An 18,197-nucleotide genomic window follows, 5' to 3' on the forward strand; every position below is an offset into this window, starting at 1 on the left:
CTCTCCTTAGCTTGAGAAGGCAACATTTGCTTGTTGCCATATGACGTATACAGTCACGTGACCACGAGGGTAACGGGCGGATATTTTCAAAATGGAAGAAATACGAAAGTTTTGGAGGGGCAACATTCATTTGTTTTATCAAAGGTCGTTTACGGCCGCTGATGAGTTTACCTGGATGAACATGTTTTGAATAATAATTTTGTATCGATTGGGAAGACAAGTAAGAAGCAAGATGAGTGTTTCAATCGGCGATAAAATCGAGGTGAGTTGTCGACCTAGCTAACCCGCAGCTAATACAGTACAATTAGCTAGCAAGCGAACGTCAGTTGTCTACAACCGTTACCAACTTTGCATAATTCGTAGTCAGCAACGCAGACGAGTAACTTTTATTTAGCTAGCTGGTGGCTAAAACTAGTAGCACTGGCTACTACAGCCGAGTTGTTGTTGACTATTTTGACTGAGACATGTCCCCTGCGATTTACCGCAACGGTTTATTGTTGCCAGGTGACCGGTACCACAACGCCTGCTCATTAGCGGGAAGAGAGCCGGGATAATTAAAGGTTTTGGTTGGCTATATGACAGAGACAGGTGTTTTGATGTTTTACTTCTGACGGTTGGCTAGCCATAACGACCAAATGGTAACGTTAACATTAGCCACAGTTGTTGTAGTCTAGTACTCAGTCACTGTATGTCTAGTCGGCTACATGACACATATCAGAGAGAAGATGTTCGACAACGTTTTTAAATATTTATTTCAAAACCTGACAACTAAATGCAAAGTCAGTGAAGATGAGGAGAGAATCTTATTTACAGCTGGGGAGCTAAAGATTGAGGTATCACATCAGAATCATCCTCTGTCAAAAACAGCTGACGGGCAAATCCATTTGTTGGACATAGGCCTAGCTATAGGACATATTCTAGTAATATTTGTTGTAATGTAAATATTAGCTTATTGATTTTGGATTTATATATTGCATATATGTGAATGTTTTCATTCTCTTTTTCAGGATTTCAAAGTTCTCACCCTCCTTGGTAAGGGCTCCTTTGCATGTGTTTACCGGGCAAAGTCAGTGAACACTGGCTTGGAGGTGGCGATCAAAATGGTAAGAACGTACAATTTTTTAAAAGTTGCTATACAGTCCACATCCAATTACTTTTATGATGTAAGCTTGTTTCATGCTGTTCCTGTATCATCATATGGTAAAAACACGTAAGAACTCATCAGCACAAAGTGTTTTTTGTCAAGTGCAAGCAAACAAATCACTGGTTTAGAAATATTGACATCCTACACAGTGAAGACTTATCCACTCATCATCACCATCTCACTACCAGGTGGCGTTTAGCAGAGTCTTGTATTTTTCCTAAGCCCCCCTCCCAGGGGTCACCTGGGGACTGTTGGAAGTGTAGACAGTCTGTTCTGTTTCTGGATAGCTCTCACTCTCTTTGTGGAAGACCGATCGTTTGTTTACCACAAGACTAAAGCAGTGTATTATAATGCTCACTGTATAATTATCTCTATCATTCCCCTCTCTGTTCAGATTGACAAAAAAGCCATGCACAAATCTGGTATGGTCCAGCGCGTGAGTAACGAAGTGGAGATTCAGTGTCGATTGAAGCATCCGTCAATACTAGAGGTAAGCATGGTTGAACTTTGTTGGGCCTGTTTTGGTATATCATTGTAGTGCTGAAATTGGTGCTACTTTAATAAGGTCTTATTTACTAATTTACATAACTGTGTTAATCCTGATGTAACATTTCGGCTTGTAATTTTGCTATTTTGCAGCTGTACAACTACTTTGAAGACAGTAACTATGTGTACTTGGTGTTGGAGATGTGCCATAATGGAGAGATGAGTCGATACCTGAAAGACAGGAAGATGCCCTTCTCAGAGGATGATGGTCAGTCTCATTGTTTACCTGAGAGTGCATTAGGCTTGGGCGATTTACCGTTTATACCGGGGTATTTCGAAATACAGATGGTATGAATTTCAATTCTGTTAAAAAAAATATACAATAATTAAAAAAAAAAATTTGGGGGGGACTATAAGAAATCTAACTATAAGAAATCTTACACCGTACATCAAACCGGCCGCGCGCGCCATCGTGCACAAACTGATTTTGTCCCCCCACACCAAATGAGATCACGACACGCAGGTTGAAATATCAAAACAAACTCTGAACTAATTATATTAATTTGGGGACAGGTCAAAAAGTATTAACCATTTATGGCAATTTAGCTAGCTAGCTTGCAGTTGTTAGCTAATTTGTCCTGTTTAACTAGCTTGCTGTTGCTAGCTAATTTGTCCTGGGATATAAACTTTGAGTCCTCTACTCCGACAATTGATCCACACATAATACAGTCAACCGAATTGTTTCTAGTCATCGCTCCTCCTCCCAGGCTTTTTCTTCTTTGGACTTTATATGGCGATTGGCATCTAACTTTCTTAGTTATCATGACGACCGACCAAATGAAGTTCATCTTTCAATCACCCACGTGGGTATAACCAATGAGGAGATGGCAAGTGGGTATCTGCTTCTATAAACCAATGAGGAGATGGGAGAGGCAGGACTTGTTCAGCGTCACAAATAGAACTGACTTCTATTTTAGCGCTTGGCAACGCATTTCGCTCGTTGGCGCACGCGAGCAGTGTGAGTGCAATAATTGAATAACATGTATGTTTAAATTTATTTTGCAACGCGAGCGGTGTGGTCAGCATGTAAAATAGATTATATACAGCTAAGTGGCTAGATGTCCAGATCAAGCTTCTTGGTTACAGCAGAGACATTCAATTCCCTCCTGGATCAAGATCCCTGTTGCCTAAATTGTTTTGTGCGCCAAGCTCATTATTATTATTATTATTATTATTATTTTTTACTTCATTTTTAAAAATTTGTGCCCCTTGTGTGCACATTCGGTAATACCCTATCCCCCGGTATAGGGCTGGGCGATATGGCCTAAAATACCTCAATTTTTTTCTTTAAATAAGCTGTTGTACAATTTAAAGTTCAAACCCACTGCATTTTAAAACAGTCAGCAATAATCTAATGAATTCAGAGCTTGTGTAATTATACCTAGGCTGAATATATTCCTTCCACAACCATAAGACCCACTAATAACTATGAAAAAAATTATCATTCATCTGGCTTTCAGGTCTGTCTATAAAAATGAAATTTTTGTAACAAATTTAACCAGAACCATGCATAATGCACATTCACTAATAATGTAGCAGGAATAATAGAAAATGAACACCAGTCTCATAAACAATCTCTCAAGCACAAGCCCATGTGCTAGTGAGTAGCCAGCTAATATTCATATTTCAAGTTTAGCCAATTTGGATCACGCGCGACAAACTCAGCATACATTTTACAGAATGATTGTTCATTGGTACATATGTTTTAGTAGTGTCTGCTCTGCTCAAAATTTGAGGAGTTGAAACATAAACAGGGTAACTTCTTCTCTATTACAGTAAAATTATGTGTGTTTCGGTTTCCATATGACCGACTCTGTTGGACCCAACCTCAAATGCAAATAGCGAGTTGAAACCGTTTGTCAGAGAGGAAGAAGTGATCTCTCATCTTGGTTGTTGTGAGTGATGGAGGGGAGGGGCTTGGGAGAGAGGAGATGCGAGAGGTTTCATTCACCAAAATCTGTCAAAAATAAGCCCAGTGCATTTCTATGCTAAGCTTGTCGCCTGCCTTCCTGCCTTTGGGACAACGACTCTCATTGTTAGGGCGGAAACATGAGCATCTCATCATTATATACAGATCTCTGGTGTAAATGGGAAGGTGCACAGCACAGATGGAGCGAACGAGACAAGACCAAAAAGCGGACATAAACGCTCATAAAAATTAATTACTAAAAAAACTTGATTCTACAAAATGATTCTACAATTCAGGCATTTGTAATATTGCTCAAAAACATTAAATTAGAATTGATCAAATTAATTTGATATATTGCCCAGCCCTACCCTGGTATGGTACCAAAACAGTATGACAATCTGGATACCGCCCAACCCTAGAGTGTGTCAGTGATACATATGAAATCTACATTAACATGTCTTGACACCTGTCCTCATTTCCTTTTATAACAGTTGTTTTCATATGTTTTTTTTTCACATTACAGCACAGCACTTCATGCATCAAATAGTGAAAGGTATGCTGTACTTGCATACACATGGCATCATGCATCGGGACCTGACCTTGTCCAACCTGCTGCTGACGAGCAATATGAACCTTAAAATAGCTGACTTTGGCCTGGCCACCCAGCTGAAGCTCCCCAGCGAGAAGCACTTCACCATGTGTGGCACACCCAATTACATCTCCCCAGAGGTGGCCACCCACAGTGCCCACGGCCTGGAGTCTGATGTCTGGTCTCTGGGCTGCATGTTCTACGCCTTCCTGATGGGCCGGCCCCCATTTGACACAGACACGGTGAAGCACACCCTCAACAAGGTGGTTCTGGGGGAGTATGACATGCCCAGCCATGTGTCCCAGGAGGCCCAGGACCTGATCCGCCAGCTGCTGAGGAAGGACCCTGCGCAGCGGCCCAGCCTGTCTGCCGTGCTGGACCACCCCTTCATGACCCAAAGCCTGCTTGCCAGGACCAAGGAGCTGAGCATTGGTGAGCCAGGCTCCATGGACAGTGGCATTGCCACCATCTCTACAGCCTGCACCTCATCCACCTCAGGCAGCAGCCGTCTCCAGAGGAGAGCAGCCAGACATGTGATCGGACCTGCCCTGCCCAACCGCATGGCACCTATCCCCACACTGCCCCGGCCGCCAAGCAGCGCCTGCTTTGAGGGGGTTGAGCAGTGGCAGCAGCACTCCGACAGAATAGGGAGGAGCAGGGCAGTTCTGGGCTGGGAGAGTGGACGTCCCCACTCCCGGTACCTACGGAGGACTCACTCCTCAGACCGGTCTAGCTCCTCTGTCATTCCAGCCCAGGGGATGGGGCAGGCAGAGCTGGAGAGATGCCACTCTGAGGAGATGCTGACTGGGTCGGAGAGACTGGCCTTTCCCATGTCCTCCAGCTATAAGGACACTCCACAACCCTTCGCAGAGCATGTAAGGCTACCATTGGTGCCTGTCAAACAGACAGCTAGGTAAGATGTGACCCAGTGTGATGTAATTAATAGAATGTCATTTTTTTTAATTAAGATGGCTGCGTCTGTCTGACTAACTGATACATGTATGTACCCTTTATTTCCTCAGCTCAGGATGTTCATATTCTATACAGCCACCACATCCACTAAACCTGCAGTTACAAGAGTCAGAAGGTGTACAGAATTGGTTCAGTAAAGAAGGTATAGTGCACCTACTCATTTCTTTGCTGTATCTTAATCTTATATCCCAATGTAAAGATTTAAAAGCTATAAAATAAAGATTTTCTCACAAGCTTGACCGCATTGTTTGTTCATCCTGCCTCACCAGGCCTGTTTCCGAGGCCCACGGATGTCACCTCTCACAGCAGCAGTGGCAGTTTCCATAGTGGCAGGGAGCCTCTAGGTGTACACAACACCTGGAGTGACAAACCGGCAGGCAGAGGCACCAGTCCTCACCTCCACCACAACCAGCACCACCTCCACCACACCTCAAACACTGACTCCTACAGGGAGAATGGGCAACCCGGTCATGGGGAAGAGCTGCAGAGTCTGTCCAAACCAAGTGTAGAAAAGGAGAAAAAGTCCCTGAGAAATGTGCTCCCTCCTTTGTGTGCCTCAAGACTGAAATCCATCAGACAGAAGACTAAAAACGCTGTGGTAAGACAGACATACACCCTAGTTATCCCCCTGTCTTTTCAACTGATCTGCTTTCAATGACAGTGCTATGCCTGCCTGCCCTACAGCTCTCTCCTTCTCCCCAGGTGAGCATTCTGGATACAGGAGAGGTGTGTATGGAGCTGCTCAAGGGCCAGGGCCCCCAGGAGAGGGGCAAAGAGGTCCTCAGGATATCCTGTGATGGTCTGATGGTGAGTTTCAGGAATAACACAACACTTCATAACCTTCAGAGAAGATGTATCATGGTATGTCTGTGAAATAATGGCAAAACACTAATGTCACCCTTTGACCATGATCCTGTAGGTCACTATTTACCAGCCCAATGAGGGGAAGGGTTTTCCTGTGCTAGACCGCCCCCCTGCTCCCCCTGAAGACATCTTGATCTGCAGCTATGAGGACCTACCGGGTACACCTCAATACCAGACAGTGACGTCTCGCAGTGACATGATTTAAAAAACACAATTTGGGGTCTCCCGAGTGGCACACCAGTTTAAGGCACCGTATCGCATGCAGTGCTAGATCCATTACTACAGACCCGGGTTCATTCCTGGGCTGTGCCACAACCGGCCTTGGCCGGGAGTCCCATAGGATGGCGCACAATTGGCCCAGCGTTGTCCGGGTTGGGGGAGGGTTTGGCAGGTGGAGCTTTACTTGGCTCATCGCGCTCTAGTGACTCCTTGTGGCGGGCCGGGTGCCTGTGGGCTGACCCCGGTCTCCAGTTGAATTGTGTTTCCTCCGACACATTGGTGCGGCTGGCTTCTGGGTTAAGCTGGCGTGTGTTAAGGAGCGCGGTTAGGCGGGTCATGTTTCGGAGGACGCATGCCTCTCCCGAGCTCGTTGGAGATTTGCAGCGATGAGACATGATCGAAAAAGGGGGTAAAATACAAAAGATGTAAAATCACAATTCGATAAATATGTTGGAAATCTGATTTCAACTAACCTTTGTCCTCTGTTTGTCTTCAATAGAGAAGTACTGGAAGAAATACCAGTATGCCTCCAAGTTTGTGCAGCTGGTGAAATCAAAGACTCCCAAAGTTACCCTCTATACCAAGTATGGCAAGTGTATGCTGATGGAGAACTCCCCCAATGCAGACCTGGAGATGTGCTTCTACGATGGTGAGGATCATGTAGAAAGCATCAATTATATGAAACATAATGACCTTGAAGGATAAGGTGTATTTTCCTTCTGAGATTGAAACGTTGTTGCACAGTTAAACTAAATCATCCTGACCTGTGGTCCCCCTCTATGCTGTGACAGGAGCAAAAACCCACAAGACGTCAGAGCTGGTCCGTGTGGTGGAGAAGAGTGGGAAGTCGTACACGGTGAAGGGAGAGGTGGGTCTGAGTGGCCTCAGCCCAGAGAGCAGGCTGTACGTGAAGCTGTCTGACGAGGGCCACAGCATGTGTCTGTCTCTAGAGACTGCAATCACTGCAGAGGAGCAGCGCTGTGCCAAGAGCACTCCCTTCTTCCCCATCACCATCGGCCGGTGAGCAAGAGAGCCATGACTGTCTGTTAATGCTGGACATTGTCACGTTTGGAAGCACTTAAAGGGACATTTCTAAAATGTTCAACTTCATATTGATCTCCAGCACCACCCCAACATCAACATATGTGAAAATGGTGCATTTCTATGTTTTGTAGTAAAAAAGAGAGGAAGATGAGGGTTTCCAATGACATCATCAACCAATTAGACAATTAGTAGGAAATGCCTTCTCATAATTGGTTAAAATCACATGATGCTCATTGATGTCATTGGAAACACTTATCTTCCTCTTATCTTTTTTTACTACAAAACATAGAAACGTGCCATTTTCACATATCTTGATGTTGTGGTGGTGCTGGAGGTGACGAATATGAAGCTACATTCTTTTGACATTTCCCTTTAAAGAAAGCACCATGTTGCAGAATGCAGACACTATTTCAGTTCTAATCAGTCAGTCATACTTTGCCTCCAAACAGTTTGTTGAGATATCCAGTCACCTGTCAGTCCCAGTCCTTGTCACTAATCTTGCGCATCTGTTTATCCCTCCCAGGAGACCTGCCATCCCAGACTCCCTCTGCCCCTTGGGCGGTGATGCCCCTGTAGATGTGGCATCACCGCCCAAGCACCCACACATTACTCCCTCTGTGAGTTTCTCCCGAAGCAACATTTCACATTCTATCAACTAAGCTATCCATTTTTATTTAGGAAGTGTAAGATATTTCTGGTTGAATCTTTTTCTCTTCTCTAAACTTCAGATGATCTCCTATGATGGGTCTGACTTCACCTCGGCTAGCGTGAACAAAAACTGCTCTCCGCTGTCGGTCAAACAAGACCACACAACCAACACAGGGAAAGTGCTCAAGTCCGTCTTTGTGCCAAACATTGGTTGGGCCTCACAGCTGACCAGTGGAGAGGTGTGGGTGCAGTTCAACGATGGCTCCCAGCTGGTGGTGCAGGCAGGGGTCTCTTGTATTACCTACACGTCTCCAGAGGGACGGACCACCAGGTACTGAACACTTACACAGCACTGACCCATGGCTTCACCACCCTTTCATACAGTACTATGTCAATGTCCATCTTTCGTCATTTTTATATAAAATGATTGTATTTGAGGAATGGTAGTTGTCAACCCCTTTTTGCTGACATGTTCCTGCTTGTTGCTCCAGGTACAAAGAGAATGAGAAGTTGCCAGAGCTTGTGAAGGAGAAGCTGCACTGTCTCTCCACCATCCTGGGCCTGTTAGCCAGTCCAGCAGCACGCCGCTGAATCAAACAACCTCAGCAGCATTGCAACGTCCCAGTACAATGCTGTTGCAGGGAGGAGACGCTATTATAGGCTTTATACCGTGACATACATACCTCTCAAGTGTGCTTGTAAATATTGTTTTTATGTACAGACAAAATTATGAAAATATATATTTTATAAAGTGCCCATGTTGTACAGTATAATCTTGTAATTTTCTACGTTGTCAAACCATAATCTCCATGAAATGTCAGATGCATAAAAGCTGAAGCAATAAACATCTGCAGGCTGGGTAGAGTTCAGTCGCACTTGTGTTCAGGGGTCTTTTGTTCTTTCTCACTTTTGCATCAGCATGAAAGTAAATGTTTACAACAAACTAAAATATTAAAGGATGAGCTGTTATGTTAGCATACCTTACTGGTGTATGGTATTGACATGAGGCCTATCAAGTGTGAGAAACCCAATACAACATTGTGGGAATTAATTTAATAACAGACATTTGTTTCTCATTATCTGGGCTGAAGCACTAGAATAGTAGTGGCAATTTCTCAACGATACTGGTTATTTAAAAAGGGATTATTCTTCCCCTGTTGGTTTAGCCATTTAATGACGTCATTGTTTAGAATTAGTTTCTTTAAAGAACTGATACATTTCCAAGTGAACATTCAGGTGGAAGCTGAAAGCACAATGACATTGTCAGGGTGAAAAAATGATAAAGGTTGTAAGTAGGGGTAACATTTATTTCCCATTTAGAAGCACAATGAAAAACAATGCGAGACACAGTATAGTTGTGTACAGAAATGTCAGTGTTTTCACAACATACTGGGCATGGCTTGGTTAAGACATCCTCTCCTTGGTCACTGTTTACAGGGTTGAGGATCTGTGTCCTTCACTAGGAAAGGCTTTAGGAGCATTGCTACTCAACGCTAGTCCCGGAGGGCTGCAGGTGGAATGGCTAAACTGTTTAGATTGTCAGTCATTGTCACTAGGCCTTTGGGGCTAAGTAACCTCTGTCGATTCAATTTGCTAGCCTACTTATTCTACGTACATGCTGAAGGACTAAGCCTGTGCTCAAGTAAATGCCCTATTGTTTTTACATTGAGTTGGCAGCCCTGTACTCTTTTCCTTGCACTTCAACTGGATGCTTACTAAGGGTGAAGACAGTGGCAACTAAGCTGCTCGGTCTCGAAATTCTGAAGATAGTTTCATTTGCCAACCAACTATTTCACTACTCGTCTGACAAACATCCATTGTTTGTTCAACTCGCTCACTCCATTTAATAAAAAAATAATTTCCCCCCATAAAATCGCTAAATAAATTGTTCTTAGCAAATGACATAGATGTTAACATTTACATTTCAGTCAAATAGAAGTAAAAACTAAATGGTTCTCTGAACATTAGGAGCAAATTAGATGTTCTCTCTATTTTAACCTAATTTTGTGCCACCTCAAAAGGACACAGCAGCTGGACAATAGGATTCATACAGGGAGTTTGGCGTCTGTCTATACAAGAGAGCGCAGCAGGTGGACTACAGGGTGTTTCACTGTTTAATATTGACAGACTTCTGGCACCTAAGGCTGAAAGTAAAAACAAACAAAAATCCTTAGCATTGTAATCAAGAAACAATTAATTTAATGGTCACAAAAATAATAAACTTGCCAATTTAGTGTGTTCAATACCAATTGAACATACCGTTTTTAAAAGAGGCCCAGACGTTCCATTGAGTCATAATGGAGTTAGAGTTTCCTGTGTCCAGCCATTTCAAGTCCATAAAACAGTACTGTGTGACAGTCAGATTATTTTCACTAAAGCATTGGAATTCTGGAATTCTTCTTGAAAACACCCACATATACAAACGGAATGTGATCCTCATCTTTCAGCTGGAGGAGCGCAAATCAAGTTGAGAAGCAGGGACATGGACTTCTTAGTACTTGCATAAAACACCTGTATAAACCTCAACCACATCTGACATAAACACTCAAAGGCCTTTATAAACATCCATATTTAACTTGGTCACATGAACAGAGATTTTTATTTTTTTCCTTTTACTGCTGACAAATGTTTATAAATCAGGTGTGATCAAAAGGATTATTCAGGCATTTTCAGACTTTCGTGCTACATATATTTTGATATAAATAAAATATTTTCTGTAGTTGTGAAGACTATGAAATTGACATGACAAGAGCCGTGCCAATAAGATGGCACACAAGAAAGTAAACAGCGTTCAATTTAAATTGTATCTAATGTAGGGCTGGGCAATTTGGGCAATATATATTATCACAATATCTTTCCCGATTTTGATGGTATGGTGGTATTTGGCAGATTTTTTGTTTCTGAATAATGAAAGTTCTGAATATGTTTTATGAGTAGTGCATGACCCTAGTATGGCAACCAACAAAAACATTTCTCCATGCTGATTGTTATATACACAACCAAACTAGGACAACACTGACAGTGAAGTAGTCCAACTTTTCATTTATATAGCACTGTATCAACAGCTCGTTATAGAACCTCGGTGTCAAACTCATTCCACAGAGGGCCAAATGTCTGCCGCTTTTTAGTTTTTCCTTTCAATTAAGACCTAGAAAACCAGGTGAGGGGAGTTCCTTACTAGGGGAAAGGGGGATACCTAGTCAGTTGTACAACTGAATGCCTTCAACTGAAATGTGTCTTCCGCATTTAACCCAACTCCTCTGAATCAGAGAGGTGCGGGGGGGGGTGGCTGCCTTAATCGACATTCACGTCTTTGGCGTCCGGGGAACAGTGAATTAACAGCCCTGCTCAGGGGCAGAATGACAGATTTTTACCTTGTCAGCTCGGGGATTCAATCCAGCAACCTTTCGGTTACTGACCCAATGCTCTAAACACTAGGCTACCTGCCACCCCACTACTAATTAGTGACCTTAATTCATCAATCAAGTACAAGGGAGGAGCAAAAACCCACAGACACTCGACCCTCCGTTGAATGAGTTTGACGTGTTAGACGGTTTTGTAAAAATCCATACTGGTATGAGGATCCATACCGGTATACCTTAAAAGACGATAGATATCGCCCAGCCCTAATCTAATGTCCACCAAGATCCCAATGACTTTCTTGCAACTTTGGAAATGACAGTGGGCTCTTCTGCTTTAAGTCAGTTAGCTCAGGCAGCTGGTCCAAACCAGTGGAGGAGTATTAGAATACAGACAATCCTCTAGCCATACATCCCTTCTACCCTAACCACACATGACAGAGTGGCATTCAGACACACATCACTAGTGAGTTTAAATGCAGGAAATGTGTGAATGTGCCTGTGTGCCTGGAGCATATGTTTAATTGCCCTTTTCTTTACTGCTGCAGTCAAAGGTCAGGCCATGGCTAGTCCCCCAACCACCTCATGTGGACCACTTGATTAGAGATTTCACAGAGAGAAACTAAATCAGCAATTAAGCAAGCAGAGTTCCCAAAAGCTCACATTACTGTAAGTCTTATTAAACAAAATAAAAAAAATCCAAAAGGCAGAAAAGAAAAGATCAAAGACCCAATCACCATCAAGATCTACATAGAAAAAGTTGGTTTTAGATTACAGATATATTATACTTAATATCATAATTATTATGATTATTATTCATTATCGTCACCATTATCATCATCTGTTTTTGTTCGCGGTTAGAACAGGGTGGGGGCTAAGGGGGAAGAGGATGGCAGTCATTGGGAGGAAGCCTTGGTGGCTATCGTGGACACACAGTGTTGCTGGAAGTTGGGGGACATGGCTGAGTTACAGCCCAGTCTCTGGCGGGGGCCTTTCAGGTTCCCATCCCCCTCCACGATCCAGGGGCTGCTGCTGGCCTCCTTCCCCAGCATGCTGCAGCAGCCTGGGGACTCCGGGGTCTGGGCTGTAGGCACCGTAGCGCTGGGGTTATGGCTGGATGCCAGGCTTTTGGGCTGCCCGCTGGCTGGGGGGCTGTCGGGGCAGTGAGCCTGAAGCACACTGGTGATGTGGGTCAGGAGGTCGTTGAAGAACTCTGGGACACCCTCGTAACCTGGAGAGAAGAGGGTGAGCCTTGAGACATGGCTTACCGATGCTTATATCCCACCTCCAATACAGAGGGCAGCTGATGGTAAAAGTACAGTAGAGGTAAATGAATGAAAGACTAAAGAATATAATTGTCTTATTTTAGGACTTCTTGCTTGTATTTTGACTGCCTAGCTTCTGTCCTTGAGGCACAAAGGGTGAATGTTTGAGAGAGTAGGGATTAGCTCAGTACCATTCTCCTCACACTCCAACCGTTAAAGGTGGCAACAGAGTGCAACCCGAGAACCGTGTTACCATAGCGACGGCCCTAGTCAAGAGAGGCATGCTAGACTCGCCTCTGAGCATGCTCAATGCTCATTTAAGACTGCTGGTGACATCATTGTTGAGCTTACTCTCTTCGAGACACCTAGTCTCCGTCTCCAAGCAAGACCATGTCACGCAGGCTATCAATGCCTTAAAGCAATCTCTCAAAGATTTGAAATGACATACTGGTAGAGATGGTAAAACTGAGTATGAATGACAGAAACACACATCTACTCCTATTCCCTACGGCAGAGGAACAAACCACTCACCAGGGAATGCATTGATGTCGATGACGGCGTGTTGGCCCGTGAGGTTGTTGATGATGACGTCGATGCCAAACAAGGACACGCCCAGCGCCTGTCGCAAGGACCTGGATAGCGCTCTGATGACATCATCACTGGGTGGCTGGGACACCCCCTCCACGTTGTCCCTCTGTGGCAGGAAGATGACTAAGTCTGAGTCTACTGAACTAGGAGCATTTAATAACACTGGTTTTAAACAGATATAGGTGATATGATTTTAAGTATGTTAATGTATTGCACTTACAGAGGTCAGGTCTGAAGAGGACTCTGGCTTTGATACATTATGACTGTTGAAGAAAATTGCTTTTCTGTCTGTAATGGAGAAAACATGTACTTTAGTCAGATAACACATTACATCTACTGAACTATTTGTTATGGGTGTACAGTTCTCATCTCAGGCACTAGGAGGTAGCAAAAACTCATTTGAGCAACAAATGTCCAGCAAAGTCCACTGGTTGATGGAAACAAAGGCACAGGAGCAGCCATAAACAATGAATGAAGTGGTACCAGTATCACATTCAACTTCAAGTGCACTAATGGGAAGATTCCGCGCAATAAAAAATAGACAGTGATGTTAACATCAAATAAATTCTAGGCTTGCGTATATTAGCTGCCGTTGGCCTTGCGTGCATGTGTACTTAAGATTACTTGACCAGAAATCCCATGAATAATATTTTTGTTTGAGTGTTAGAGGAGTGCTCTATTCCCTCCAACAAGCATGCAAGATCCATTCATTCTTCACATTGGTTGATACAGACAGTGGATATGTATCAATTATGCTCAATTATCTTAACCATCTCTAATCATTATAAAAACAAACACTAAAGCCAAAGTAAAGCCTAACGATGAAGAATTTGGATGATTTAACACATGAAAATAAACTCAATGTCTGGCAAAAAAAGACATATCTTACGCACACAACTCCTACTTGTAATGGTCATACATCACTCCATTTCAATGGCCTTAATAAACTGAGTGTACTAAACGTTACGGACTCGTTCCATGACAGACACCCCAGGTGACAGCTATGAACCCTTAGAGGTCACTTTTTAAATCCACTTCAAACTGCAATGCTTCTGGGTTTTTCACGCTCAACAGTTTCAAGAATGTTTTGTACACAATGTATATCCCCATTACCAGTCATGTAGCTGGTAATAGGGATATGGCTGGTAATTTGGTCTGACTCAGCGCAGGGATTTCCCTGCCCTACCCAATGTAAAGGGAGTAATCCATTTGTCTTGTTAGAACCTCGCTACAAGGCACACATTTGTAATCATTAACACCAAGCGATGGCTTTATAAAGGAGAGGGTGAGGAAGGATTGAAGTAAAGCAGGACTTTGTCCGAAACGAGCCCAGGGCCTCGAACTACCAGGGTGTGGTAATACTGGAAGCGTTAGCTACACAAATCATTCCCAGGAAAGCTGAAGGAAAGACCCCTAGGCACATATCACCTCTGCTGGGAGCGTGGGCGGTGGGATGGGACCTTATCTTCTCCTGACACCAGGCCCTCTTTCACAACACTGAGGTGCTTAAACACCCAACCCCTCTCTCCTTACCTAACCCAGTCCTCCCTTCTCTACCTCCCATTGTTTATAATCCATTTTGTCTGCTCTATACATAGTGCGGGTTTGTTTTAAATCTGGACAACGCCCTGGCCAATGCCCTGGACGGCACGCTGTGTATACAGTAGCATAGGTGTGGTGCGTTTGTGGCCGGTCGGGGCACTTTACTGCAGCACACAGGGATGACCCTAGTCTCTTTCAGAAGGTAAAAGACAACGATTCCGCTGAAGCCCAGACTGGTTTGCATGAGGGCTTTTACTGTAGTGGATGCAAATGGTGCAGCTTATTCTGTCAGGGCAAAGGTCCACATTCAGATTACTTCAGCCTAATCAATGCTCCGATTGCCTCATGACGTTTGGTATCGAAAACAACTGGTTGCCATACAGGAATAAGATATCAATCTGACTGTACACCACGCTCTTCCTCTAGAGGATGAAATCAAAGAAAAAACAAGTTGACCAACATTTATAAACAACCAAATCCACTGCACTCCCTTTTTTTTTTAAAGAGAGTGGGAGTCCAGTCTTAAAGATGTTTAAAAGCCTTGAGGTATTTTATTGGGCCTGTTAGGAGGACAGCAGGGCTGTAGGCTTTCCTCAGCATGGCACGCTGTGTGCCCATAAATAGACAGTCTCCTGGGTCCTCCTCACCTGCTGGTCCAGCGGGGAAGTTCTTGAGGGAGGGTCTCTCCACCAGTGTGTAGGATTCCCCCACCACAAACACCTTGTAGAGCACCGCGTTGTGGTTGATGAAGCTCTGGATCACACACGGAGGCTTCACATCCTTCAGGTCCTCCTCACTGAAGATGATGGCCATCTGTGGAGAGGGAGAAGAGGTCATCAATACAGTTAATCTCATTTCATTCATAAACTTGTCCATATACCATAACATTCATCCAGCCCGTTTCCACAGACTTGACTGGTTCAATGACATACACATATATGAATGTTGACCATATGGGCGGACGGAGAAGCGGCTATTGATTGGGCTGACAGAGAACTGTAGAGTGTTTGATGTGTTAAATGATTATTTAGTTAGAGACACTAATGGATTACAGGGATTTAGCTAACGATCGAGGGTTTGATTAATCTGTGACCCTAAGCGCAGGTTGCCTAGCTGTTAAGAGCGTTGGGCTAGTAACCGAAAGGTCTGGTTCGAATCCCTGAGCCGGCAAGGTGTAAAAAAAATATCTGCAGTTCTGCCCTTGAGCAACACAGTTAACCAACAACTGTTACCCAGGGGATGATGACGTGGACGTCGATTAAGGCAGCCCCCCGCACCTCTCTGATTCAGAGGGGTTGGGTTAAATGCGGAAGACACATTTCAGTTGAATACATTCCGTTGTGCAACTGACTAGGTATCCCCCTTCCCCACCATGACCCTGGTGGCTCTTACCTCGTGGGAGTTGGTTCCATGGGCTACTCGTGTTTTGCAAACTGAGAGATGGAGGGAGAGGAAGAAGAACAGGTTGAAAATGCTTGTGAGGAAACCACACTTCCCCAATGGCATCCGTGTTGAGAAAAAACATGACCGTCACAAGATGACAGTGGGTTATTTTTACACTGACCACAACTTTCAAAACCCCCTCTCCATAAATGGATGTCAGCAGAAAAGAAAGCTTGGTAAATTGGACATACAAGGTGGCTTAAAAATAGCAGAGGGTTTGAAAATAATTAAGCTAAAAATTAACTTCCAGAAGTTAAACCAAGATATTTATAGTTCAACACTGAAAAGTAATATCAGGATTAAACCACGCCACTCTCCTAAATAATAAACTAATTGCTGTGTAGCTAATGTGTGGATACTAAAACCAGTGTTTGGCAGTTTTCCCCTCACTACAAATTGTTTCCTAATGTCAACCCCTACAAAGCTAGGAGGAGGAAGGACCCTGTGTAATCATCTGGGTCAAGTGACAATTCCTCTTCCTCTATCAAACAGGAAAGGGAGGGACTTACTAAATGGGAAAGTGAGTCCATGCTTCTCAATCTTCTCCAGTGTATCTGGACCACACTCTGTGTTCAGAACCATGAACGGGGGAGAGCAGATTCTTTCATCTAGTGAGGAAGGGAGATGAAGAGAGGGAGGGGAGACAGAAGAAGGAAAGGATATGAGTAAGAGAGTAGGAACTAGGAAGGAAAACCCCATCTTAATATCAGTGAATCTGTTGAAGGAAAAAAATCCCTAAGCATGTCATTCAGAAGTCCTTCTTTGTTTCAGCCTGACTATCCAAGAACAGACTCTCACGCACACAGAAACTCAAAACACACCGACTGACGTATTCTCTCAGATGGCTAGTTTTTTTTTAAATACCTGTGACGCCAAACATACCCTACTCACACAGCCAAAACACAGACGAGAGCTACTTGTCATCTGATAACAGAGGCAGAAGGCCATCCAATTTTAGACACACATACACAAACACACCACCTGTGTGCGTGTCAGTACCCTGTCGTCACTCCCTTCCTTTATACAGTTGGATTAGAGAACCCAAAAACACACAGCTGCCACCTGAGGGAGGAGCAGAGGAGGTAGAGAGGAGAACAGGCTCCTGTTCAAATAAATAAACAAGGAAGCTGCCAACCTTGTCTGGCCTGCTCCGCCCAGAGACGCCACAGCACCAGACAACACATAGGTAAGGACCAGACAGAAAATAACAAAGACTACTAGACCGACAGACAACATACACCGGACAAGTCCACAGCTCTTCCAAAACCAGACAGGTGTACATACAGTACATGCACAGTACACATACTCAGGATGGGAGTGCTTGTCACAGACTGTGTAGCACTTTGGAGAATCGAATCAGAGCTTCATTCTCATTGTTTACATAGTGGCCTGCAGCGGTGGCTGTTTCTCCATCTCCTCTCATAAGACTTGAAGTAAGAGGTTCTACCATCCCAGGATATGACGGACAAACATCCTGCAGGTAGAACACAGTAAATCTGACCTCGTGTAAGCCGTTACAGGGCTCCAGACTAACGTTTTCCCCTGGTGGCACCAGTCCATTTTTTTGAACGCACCAAAAATGTTCTCCTGGCGTAACGCAATAGAACAAAGTCGTCATTTTTTTAAAGTCATCCACGGAGCTTTATTGAAAAAAATACTACGGAGTGATCATAGTATGATTAAATAAAAAATAAAAAATTGTCAAACATGTCCAAGCAGGAATGTATGATTGAAGTATTTTTATGTGCAAGATAAACCAGTGATTCCCATGAATTTTGGGTTGACAATTAGGCTTTTGTGGCTATATTTTTCTGTCAAAACAGGGATCCAGAATTTTCTGATTTTGCAAATGGCCAATGTGCAGCTCGCGTGAGCCACATTTCAAAGACATACCAGAAACATCCGTTACTTCAAAAAAAGATGTTCATAATATGATAATAATACCCCTAATAAAGCTGAAACCCTCCTCTCTTCAGCTAGAAAACAGCATACCTGTTTTCAAAACTGTGTTAGTGTTTTACCCACAACTTATTTTGAAATAACGCATTTCTCTCACCCTCTTAAT

General features: G+C 43.7%; 2 protein-coding genes across 4 annotated transcripts in view; one reads left to right on the plus strand and one right to left on the minus strand.

Moving 5' to 3' along the window:
• The first annotated feature begins 22 nt into the window (after positions 1-22).
• plk4 (polo-like kinase 4 (Drosophila)) lies at positions 23-8,810 on the plus strand. 2 transcript variants are annotated; one of them, XM_071365949.1, is made up of 14 exons: positions 23-262; positions 1,008-1,103; positions 1,539-1,634; positions 1,784-1,898; positions 4,123-5,101; positions 5,211-5,302; positions 5,430-5,758; positions 5,863-5,967; positions 6,080-6,182; positions 6,743-6,892; positions 7,035-7,263; positions 7,811-7,904; positions 8,016-8,266; positions 8,427-8,810. In XM_071365949.1, exons 1-14 carry the CDS (start codon positions 233-235, stop codon positions 8,524-8,526), a joined length of 2,769 nt encoding a protein of 922 aa, XP_071222050.1. In that variant the 5' UTR covers positions 23-232; the 3' UTR covers positions 8,527-8,810. The 2 variants fall into 2 exon arrangements, with proteins under 2 accessions (XP_071222050.1, XP_071222049.1); XM_071365948.1 differs by lacking the exon at positions 23-262 and adding an exon at positions 622-833.
• Positions 8,811-9,221: 411 nt separating this feature from the next.
• Positions 9,222-18,197, minus strand: part of itpk1b (inositol-tetrakisphosphate 1-kinase b) — a 42,980-nt gene continuing 34,004 nt past the window's right edge. The window contains exons 6-11 of one of the 2 annotated variants that reach the window (XM_071365950.1): positions 16,642-16,740; positions 16,082-16,122; positions 15,337-15,502; positions 13,368-13,435; positions 13,091-13,253; positions 9,222-12,525 (exon numbers count right to left, since the gene is read on the minus strand). In XM_071365950.1, the coding sequence (XP_071222051.1) occupies positions 12,191-12,525; positions 13,091-13,253; positions 13,368-13,435; positions 15,337-15,502; positions 16,082-16,122; positions 16,642-16,740 (872 nt within the window). In that variant the 3' untranslated portion in view covers positions 9,222-12,190. The remainder of the gene's footprint in view (positions 12,526-13,090; positions 13,254-13,367; positions 13,436-15,336; positions 15,503-16,081; positions 16,123-16,641; positions 16,741-18,197) is intronic. The other variant, XM_071365951.1, reaches the window with a different exon arrangement.

Source organism: Salvelinus alpinus, chromosome 25 (assembly GCF_045679555.1).
Source record: "Salvelinus alpinus chromosome 25, SLU_Salpinus.1, whole genome shotgun sequence".
Taxonomy (NCBI): domain Eukaryota; kingdom Metazoa; phylum Chordata; class Actinopteri; order Salmoniformes; family Salmonidae; genus Salvelinus; species Salvelinus alpinus.